Genomic DNA, 10,302 nt, shown 5'->3' on the forward strand with positions numbered 1-10,302 from the left:
ACATTGTCATCACTTTCCTTTTGATTTGAAATTTGCCGACCATGGAACAAAATAAGCTACCGGTATTGTTTCAACAGCCAATTAGCTTTTGGTTGGCATATTAATAACAATGGGTGACACAGGGATCCACATTCACAGTAGTCTGGTCAGAGGACTAAAAACCCGCCCCTGGACAAGTGTTGTTTGTCTGTCGATACAACAAGGACCATCTACAGATCTTATGGAGGGGTGAAGGTGAAGATAATGATGGTGATGAAGGTGATGATGATACCGATTTTGGTGGACGGCGTTGGTCATGCAGAGTAGATGCAATGTGACAAGAAATTCATTGTCTGTGCTTCCCTAAATGGCTGGTAAGGCCAATCTGAACCAGGAACTGTCTTGGGCCGTGGGGGCAAGGAATGATGGAGACAGACACTGGTGTGGCAGTGCCTTTCCCGACTTGTCTGTGCTGCTCAGCTGCTGCGGTCCTGTTCGCTTCGAAGGCTTTGGCCCCATGTTTGACGGCTCCAGACGCCACTTGTCTCTGTCTTGAGCCACTTGCTCTCAGTCAGTGTACTTGATCCCAAAGGCCTTGAGGGAGACCCTCAGGGTGTCTTTGAAGCGTTTCTTCTGTCCTCGTTGGGAGTATTTGCCTTCTAAAAGGTCCCCAAACAACATTTTCTTTGGTAGTTGGTCATTTGCCATGCGAGCTACGTGCCTGGCCAGCAGAGCTGGGACTGCATCAGGATGGTGTAGACGCTGGGGAGGTCTGCACAGGCGAGGACCTTGGTGTCAGGAATCTTTTCCTGCCGCTTGATGCCGAGAATCCTCCTGAGGCAGGTGGTGTGGAAGAGGTTTAGCTTCCTTGCATGCCACTGGTAGACTATCCATGCTTCACAGCCGTAGAGAAGGGTGGTGAGAACTGCTGCTTGGTATACCTTGATCTTGGTTTCGGCTGTGATGCCTCTCCAATTCCAGACCTTTTTGTTGAGTCTGCCAAAAGTGGCACTCGCTGTAGCGAGTCTGGCATTCAGCTCATTGTCCGTGATGACGGATCTCGAGAGGGTACTGCCGAGGTAGGTGAACTTGTCCACCACGTTCAGTCTCTGTCCGTTGATGGTGATGGTGGGCTCTACTTATGGTTTACCCAGTGCTGGCTGGTGCATGACTTCAGTCTTCTTAGTGTTGATTGTCAGGCCGAAGTTGTTGCAGGCCTCTACAAACTTGTCAATGCTATGCTGCATGTTGGCTTCCGAGGCAGCGTTGACGGCGCAGTCATCAGCAAACAAGAAATCATTGATGGTGCTTACCTTCACCTTGGTTTTCACTTTGAGCCTCCCGAAGTTGAAGAGTGAGCCATCGGTGCAATATTTGATACCAATGCCGACCACTGAATCCCTAAAAGCATCAGACAGCATTGCGGAGAACATGAGACTGAAGAGTGTTGGAGCCAGGACACATCCCTGCTTCACTCCGTTCATGACAGGAAATGCTTCTGATGTTTCCTCATTGTCCTGGACACGCGGCAGCATGCTGTCATAAAACTGTCTGACAATGGTGGTGAATTTGTCAGGGCATCCATGATCAGTTGCACAATCCAGGGGCTCAATGAGTACCAACCACACAAAACCTAAATTTGTGAGTTCCTTGGAGCGAATCAAGTTCAAACTTGACAAGATCACAAAACAGATATTACTCCATCCAACAAGCCCAAAATTTTAGGAAAGTCCTGATAGTTACTTTTTTTGCGAATTTTAGTACTGCGAAAGGTACGCCACACCCTCAAAGGGTGATGGGTAATTTTCAATTTTTGAATTATCAGCATTTTTTACTTGATTCCTTCAAAATATGCTTAGACAATAAACAAAGTACTAAATTAAGAAGTATGGTACTTTTTTGAGAAATTTGTATCCCTGGGTTGTGCTTCTGATCCTGTACTTTTGCATGACTCTCCAAAGGCCATCTCTGCTGATGGAGTCAAAGGCCTTGGTCAGATCGACAAAGGTGGAGTACAGGTCAGTGTTCTGTTCTTGACATTTCTCTTGGAGCTGTCTGGCAGTAGTCATGTCAATAGTCCCGCGATCTTTCCGGAAGCCACACTGACTTTCTGGTAGGAGTCCTTGCTCAAGATGGTCAACGAGGCGTTTCAGGAGGACTTTGGCCACGATCTTGCCTGCGATAGATAACAGGGAGATTCCATGATGGTTGTCGCAAGCTTGGTGGTTTCATTCCTTTTGTAGGGGTGGATAATGGACGCGTCCTTGAAGTCTTGCAGTACTGATTCCTTCTCCCATATGATCTGGACTAGAGTCAGAAGCTTGCCCGTTAGGGCTGTACCACCCACCTTGAAGATTTCAGCTGGGATGGAGTCCGATCTTCTCTTGGGCTGCACGCGGATGTTGAGCTTGGACACGATGAGGCGGTGGTCTGTGCAACATTCTGCAGCCCACATGGCCTTGGTGATCCTCACATCCTGCCTGTCCCTCTTCCTGACGATGACAGTCTATCAGATGCCAATGCTTTGAGCGGGGGGTGCATCCAGGATGTCTGGTTCCGGGTAGGGAGGTGGAAGACGGTGTTGGTGATCAGGAGGTCATGCTTCTTGCCTGTCCCATGCTTGCCCAGCACACCTTCCCAGGAGCTGCTGTCATATCACTTTTGAAATCACCAAGAATGATGAGCTTGTCAGAAGCTGGAACGGCGGAGATGACAGCATCGAGGTCTTCATAGAACCTGTCTTTGGTCTTGTCTGGGTTGGTCATGGTGGGTGCATAGGCGCTGACAATGGTGGCAAACTTCTTTCCATAGGAGTAGCCTGAACTCCTCTCTCTTAGTTCTCCCTCACCTGCTACAGTACTGGCCATAGGAATAGCAGCACCTACACGCGCGTAAAATGCATGCAAGATGGCGGATTTACGCGCAAAATACGCACGCGTTACGCGCGCGTAAAATTTACACGAACTATTACACTCACCTGAAATTACACGCAGGCTGCGTGTAATTTGTCATGAGTAAAATTGTTATGTCCATTACACGCAGATTGCATGTATTTTCCACTTAGCAATGTACATGAATTTGACAATGAAAGTTACAATCACAGAGTTGGTATTTCTGTTTAAGAAATTCAACCTTCGCTTGAGTGCTATCTTTGTTTACATTCTTTTATTCGTTTGCACTCTTTTTTATTGTAAGAATGTTGTTTTTTCCGGTCCAGGCTGAATATTCTTAATTTTCTGCCGATTTTTGGCTGAAAATATTCTTGTATTATTCTTAAATTATAGCTCATGACATTTCCGTTTTAGAATTTATTGGAGTACCAATTACAAATGTTTGGTATCTACAATTGTAGATCTGTATCGCGTTACACGTGCTCCATCGCATCGCTATAGTTTGTTCGTTTTGTTGGCTAGTTTCGCCGTTCAGAGAAAGGAATAATTTTATACGGTTAAGTTAAAAAACATAAAATTGTATTGAATTTACTGATGTTTCAACACACAAAATTATATCTATCCTTTTCAAAATCTCAGCCTCGGCTTTATTCTTAAAATATTCTTGAAATTCCTGGTTCCTGGGTGTTCTTAAACTCGCGAAAGTAACATGAAAATTTAAAACACGTCTTCCTCTGGTTAAACAGAAAAATTAAGCGTATCGCGTCGTTTTTCGATGGTGAAATTGTATGCTGCGTAGAATTAAGTGTTCAAAATTAATTACAGTTCAGAGAATGTTTCAAACCGCCACTCGGTTCATTTATCGATTCTGGAAAGATATTTCCTTTTTGGTCGGCGGACTAACTTTCTTTGAACCAAAACATTAATTAATCCTTTAAACCGCGAATGTAATAAGCCGTTGGAGCAAAATTATTTCTGTCTTATTCTCAGATCAGATCAAATGGACGGTTTAAAAAGGTAAACATTGGTATTATTCTAAAATAGATCGGCGACGCGCTCATTCACCGGCGGTGAGCGGTGAAAGGAAAATGAAATGGAACATCATCGTGGTATATCATTACTTTTACTCGTAATTTATAACATATTCGCCTTAGCAGCTGTGATTTATCACCCGACTCGCAGCCTTTTCATTTTAGGAATGATTTCACCCAGTGAAACGGTCCTCGAAATGAGACAAACGCAAACATGCGGTGAGCATCCAAACACGCGGTGATATTCAGACGATGACCACAGCAAAACAAGTCAAGTCAATTTTTGACCATTCAAATAAAGTGGACACTTGTTGCGAAAATGTTGAAATGCAAAGCTGAATAAATTCTTCGGAAACCAGTAGTGCTTTTAGACATGCAACATTGTTCGTCGTGAAAAAGCCGCTACAAGATGATGTACAACTTTAAATACTCTGCCCTCTTTTACACGAAACTCTGCGTGTAAAATTCTACACGCACTGTGAAGAATTTGCGTGTAACTTTTTTACTCACAACTTCGTGTATTTTTTTACTCGCGCGTAACGCGCGCGTAATTTGCGTGTAAAATGCGCGCAATATGGCGGACTTACACGCATGATACGCGCGTGTAATGCTGCTATTCCTGCGGCCAGTACTGTAGCCTGGTCTCACTGAGGGCGGCAATGTTGATCTTGTATCTGGCGAGTTCATCGGCAATGAGGGCAGTCCGTTTTTGAGGTCTGTCTGAGTCATCCTGTTCAAGTAGCGTGCGGTTGTTCCACAAGGCTGTTTTCAAGGGTATAATCTTTCTTTTCTTCGTTTTTCGACTGCATTGAGGGGGTCCCCGCTGACCGCCGGAAGCCAGTTACCTTTTCTAGCCCCTTTCTCATGCCAGGGAGTTGAGCAGTGCCACTTCTGCTCCAGTCACTGAAGAACGACCCAATGGCCTGAGTCGCCTGTATGCGGGTCCACAGCTATGACTGCAAGTGTGCCCCACACTTGTTGCTTTGTCGCTCGCCTGTCACCACAGGACTTTTGGGAGGATGAAGATGAATGAATGAAGAAAGATGAAAGATGAGGGATGATTGACGCTTGACTTTGTTTAAAGTGAGGTAGGTTTTCGCATAGCCAGCCTCACTCTCTTGTCTCGACAAGCCTGATCCAGCGGCAAGACAAGGTCAAGACAGCTGGAAAGCCGCCAGGATGCAGGAGCTGCTGGAAGGTGACTAGAATGCCATTCAACCGCCTTCAGGGCCCCACTCCTGATTTTCTGTCAGGCTTTACTCCCTTAGCCTTTGACCAACCAAGGCCGCCCTGCAAGGCAACAGGAGATTTGTGGGGTTGGGGTCGACTGTATCCCGAACAGGCCCTAAGCACCAAACAGGGGCACCGAACAGGCGCTAACCACAGGCGCTAACCACCTAATAACTCCAAAGGTTGTGCATTGGACTAGTGAAGTTTTAATAAATATCCTTTCGTGAATGCCGTCAAATGTTTTAATATAGAATGTACTTTGGTTCTGATCGCTTTTCACTTAATGGAAACTTCCAGAAAATAAGGAATAAACATGCAGCTTTCATCAGCAATGAAATTTCAAGTTTGGGCGCCATTTTTATTCACGCAGTATTTTCCATGAAATGACTGCAGGCTCAATTTTCATGTATCTCACCGCTGGCATGGTTGTCAGCAAGTCGTTTAGCGAGGAGCAAAGGGTGACTTGTGATCTCAGCTGATAATGTGGTGTTAGGTACAAGGTGTTTCGCCACCCCTGGCAAAAAGGAAAGTGAAGCAGAACCTGCTGCTTACGAACAGGAAAAATCAAAATCTCGGTAACATATAAAAGGAAGTCACCCGACAGGGGTGTTGAAAGTTTGGGTCTTTAAATCGTACCTTTGTAAGTTACATTCAAGTACGTTTTGCTGTGGCAGATATGGACCACTCTAAATAAGGATCCAACGGTGCAATTAACATCATACTTCAGAGACAAAATTCGTAATTTCTGACGAAAGTGTAAAATAAAATGCGAATGCTCAAGTTACCAGTCATTTTATCAACCATTTTCTATACTTCCCCATTTTTGCCCGGGTAACCCAAAATTTGTCCGGGCAAGTATATCATAAGACAAACTTGCCCTGCTGACAACTGATATAAAATCAATATGGATGCCTGGGTGATGTAACAAGAAATATCGCTATAATGACATTTTAATTTGAGAAAAACCAATGCCTTTGCAGGCATGCAGGAATAGACTCTTGAATTTGAACCCACATGCCCATTATTGGTTAATTTGAAATGTTTAAAATTACTGACGCAATCTCTCAGAGCATAGTAGAAACCCAACAAACCCAACTCACTTGTGACGCCAAGTCCAGGAATGAAGCCCTGGACACACTGGTGGGAGAGGAGCGATCTCACCACTTGCTTTCCTAAATAGCCAAGAGATCAGTAAGTTAGTAGAATCGGAAATGGTACCAATAATAATTTTCAAGGCTATGTCAATTAATTTTCTTGCAGAGAGAAATGGTCAGAGCTGTTGAAACTTGTGGACTGCACCATTATAAGTGAAAAGAGGAACGAGGAGATGATTGCCTACCTCCTCAGGTGAGCTTTTTGTGAATGCGGGGTGAGACGAAAATGCAAACATGAGGTTGCCTTTCGGGCAAGCTGTTACTTGAGGCTACTAGCCCGAATGTCTGAGGAGCTAGCCAGAAATTAAATTGTTTATAAAGAATAATCAGATTTTTTAATTATGCAAACTACAAGTAATGATACCAAGCATAGATATAAACTAATTCTTCGTAGTATTTTGATTCTTGAATGTGATTTTCGTTTTAACTTCAATCTCAAATTAAACAATTAATGTAACAGAAATGACCAGTTTTTACACCTGGCCACTAGAAGTTGCAGTTACAACTTCATCAAGATTTTGTGGACGAGAATTCCAAATACAGTCATGTGATCTAATCTTGTGATGCAAAACATGATCAATTGATATCGCTTAAGGCTTTCAATAGTTTGCCTATTGTATTAACTATAAAACAGTTGAACAGTGAGCTATAGGAAATATTTCAGTTCCTTGTTTGTAGTGCTAAAATGAATGAGGTTCTCGGAATGAACATCATCCACAAATATGCTGAAAGTTTGGGAATGCTTATAGTCAATGTGAATATCTACGGAATGTGTCTCTTTGTCGTCGGCCCGATTGCAATTTGCCTGTAATCAATGCAGTTAACACACATGTATGAAAATCGTTTCGCTTTGTAAGACCAGAAAATTTTTATAAATCGCAAATGACTGTTTCAGAGTAACATTTTATTCAAAAATGGGCGAAATAGTAAAGGAAAAATATCCTCTGAATTTGAATGGGTTCGTTCAGATTTGGATTTTCCCAACGAAGTGCACCTAAATTTCCGAGAAAATCCACTGCACCATGACTTGGCTGGAATTTAATTCGGGATTTGCTCTGACGAAGGGCTAACGCTCGAAACGTCAGCTTTTAGAAGCTCTGTACAGTTATAAAACCAAATTTTTGTATACTACTTCCCCACCGACGCAGCACCACAGTTTCTTTAGAAACTACCCCCTTCATGGAATGTCTTGCACTGCATGCTGTCAGTCAGCAAATATTGTCATTTCAAAAAATATACTTTAAAGTAAAGTAACCGTATGTAATGTCGGTAACTCATAACAGTAATTCAACTGACAAACCTGAGGTCGACGGTGTGCTCATTTTACTCCCCCCCTCTCCGTCAGTGCTCCATTTTACAGGTATTTAAAGCTACTTAGCTACACGGAAAGGAAAGGAGTCGAAACAAGGATGCAAGATCCGGGAATCGAACTCAGGACCTCTTGCACCAAGGTGGCGCACTAACCGACTGTGTCATCATTGGTCCCTACGATACTTCGGTCGCTCATGGAAGCAGAAAAAGTCATGACGTTATTTACGGACGCAACTAAAATGCGGGGCAAAACGTGGTCACGCTACGATAATTTGGCCTCATAACGTTATCATTTTCTCTCAGGAGCTTTCTGCTACACACTTTTTGGTATAAAAGCTCAATTTATCATCAGAAAAGAGGAACCAACGGTGCTTGCCCATTGGGCAAGCTACAATAAGAAAACGCTAACCTGAAAAGTCATTCCACTAGCTGCGGGCTTTCGGACAGCACTTTCGTCGCACCCTGTGAATGCGTATGTTGTGGTTCAAATTTTTTCGTGGTTCAAGCTTTTTCAAGCCGGTTCATTTTGATTTTTCTTTGGCTAATATTCATTATCATAATCTGAAACAAAGGTAAATCAAAATTGGACTGGGTTAAAAAAGTTTGAACATGGAAGAAATGTGATGTAACAAAAGAGTGTGTCAGGAATGAGTCCAGTTACTTAATATATTGCCTGGCGAAATTACTTACATTAGCAAATTATATCAGACACAAGCAATAATCTTGCGAAGCTATGATCTTCACAGTTGTGAACGCAGTTCTAGCAATTGCACAGAGAAGCCTGAAAAACTTCGGCGAAGTTTGCACCTGTGACATTGTGATGCCGGCGCGACATTAACCAACTGCGCTATGAAGCCACTGATGTTGGGAGCTGGTCATTTGTGGGTACAAATTTATGTTCTCATGATGAATGAATTGACAAACGAAATGATACATGAAATGAATCATATCTTGAACTGCAGATATGAAATCAAGTGAAGCTGTGATCCTTGCAGTTATGAATGGAATTTTAGCAATTGTGTAGGACTTCAACAGGGTTTGAACCTGTGACCTCGCGATGCCAGTGTGACGCTCTAACCAACTGAGCTATGAAGCCACTGATGTTGACAGCTGGTCATTTGTGACTGCATTGAAGTCCTGAAATTGTCAGGCTTCTCTACGCAATTGCTAAAACTGCATTCTTGAAGACCCACCTTCAACCAACAGGCTTTTTGACCGTGTTTTTGTTATGGAAATTCATATTACTTAATGTAATAGTAATAATAATAATAATAATAATAATAATAACAAACTTTATTATATCTCTCAGATAGTACGCGCGCTGTAATTGGCTAAATTAGCGGGCTGTATTCTACAGTACGGCCGGCTGTACAGCCCGCTAAATTTAAAATTTCGACAAAACATCATCTAGCGAGTTTTTTATGTCACTTCTGTTGCATAAACTTGTACTGAAAACTGTCTGAATCTTGCAAGCAACTATTTCAAACTTAACAGCCAAGAAGATTTAGTTTTCGGGATTTTGGCACGGCATTCTTTGTGGCAGTTGAACCTTCCACTTCACTTTGACTAGTTTCCTTGCCTGCGCGCCGGTTAACCTCAGAGATATAATAAATATCTTACTAACCTCGTTTTCTCAGTCCGTACTGTAAGTTACGGATCCTCGTTTTTTCCTGTTGATTTATGGCCCGCGCGCTTCGCGCTTGGGCCATAAATCAACGGGAAAAAACTCTGTCCGTAACTTACAGTACGGACCTTAAACTCAGTTAGTAAGAGTTATTTATTAAATTCTCTAAAAATGGCTTTTCAGAACTTAATTACAAAATATAATAAGTTCCTATGTACAAAGCAAAAAGTATAATAAACGATAATAATAAAGACATTTATAAGCGTTTATTTAAAAATCTTGAATGTTTCTCAAGTCATCAGGTAAATTGTTTCAAATTGTAGTAGCTCTATAGACGAAACTATGCTGACCAGTTGCAGATTTGCACAAAGGGATTTTTAATTTAGATTTGTTCCTTGTATTACGTGAGTGAACGTCTGATCGACGGATGAATTTATCAGGAAGATATTTAGGTGCTAAACCGTTCATACACTTGAACATCATCGTGGCATCTTTAAGCTTGACTATAGATTCGACAGGTAACCAGCCTAACTCCTTAAAAATTGGTTGAATATGATGGTACTTTCTTGATGATGTGATAATGTGTGCACCAAAGTTCTGGACCTTCTATAGCTTAGAAATGTTTATCTTAGATGCACTACCCCATACACAGGAGCAATAGCGTGGAAGAATTTCAGCTTAGGGCAGAATTTTTAAAATATGAAAATTATTCTGCAGCAGGCAATGCCTGTTGGTTGAAGGTGGGCCTTTAACTGCAAGGATCATATAGCTTCACTTGATTTTATATCCGCATTTCATTGTAGGATTCCTTTCATATATCATTTCGTTTGACAAGCAATAATAATAATTATTTTTAGTGTTTATTGAAAGAGTGGATTATGGCAAGCCATATGTAGCAATATTCAAAATTGATTTCCTCTTCAGTTCAATACATAAATCTTAATTCGATTCAATGATTCAATCAATATTCAGTACATAGTCTTTCATTTGCAAAATCACGGCCTCATAACAACTGAGAATGATTTTCCAGCTGTGTAAATGACATTTTGATATAGACTGATATACCCCCGTAAATTTGAAAA

At 42.0% G+C, this 10,302-nt stretch overlaps 1 protein-coding gene, 1 long non-coding RNA gene and 1 other non-coding gene across 4 annotated transcripts in view; 1 reads left to right on the forward strand and 2 right to left on the reverse strand.

Moving 5' to 3' along the window:
- LOC137998134 (uncharacterized) overlaps positions 1–8,151 on the reverse strand; it is a 24,789-nt gene extending 16,638 nt beyond the window's left edge. The window contains exons 1-2 of the long non-coding RNA XR_011122697.1: positions 8,006–8,151; positions 6,232–6,303 (exon numbers count right to left, since the gene is read on the reverse strand). This is a non-coding gene — a long non-coding RNA (uncharacterized lncRNA). The remainder of the gene's footprint in view (positions 1–6,231; positions 6,304–8,005) is intronic.
- LOC137998129 (S-adenosylmethionine decarboxylase proenzyme-like) overlaps positions 1–10,302 on the forward strand; it is a 113,165-nt gene that overhangs the window by 2,205 nt on the left and 100,658 nt on the right. For both annotated transcript variants that reach the window (XM_068844565.1, XM_068844563.1), the window contains exon 2: positions 6,392–6,478. In XM_068844565.1, coding sequence (XP_068700666.1) covers positions 6,392–6,478 — 87 coding nt within the window. The remainder of the gene's footprint in view (positions 1–6,391; positions 6,479–10,302) is intronic.
- Trnaa-ggc (transfer RNA alanine (anticodon GGC)) lies at positions 8,620–8,692 on the reverse strand. Its single transcript has one exon. It is a non-coding gene; the product is annotated as a tRNA-Ala (tRNA).

The sequence above is a fragment of the Montipora foliosa genome, chromosome 3 (genome assembly GCF_036669935.1).
Source record: "Montipora foliosa isolate CH-2021 chromosome 3, ASM3666993v2, whole genome shotgun sequence".
NCBI lineage: Eukaryota > Metazoa > Cnidaria > Anthozoa > Scleractinia > Acroporidae > Montipora > Montipora foliosa.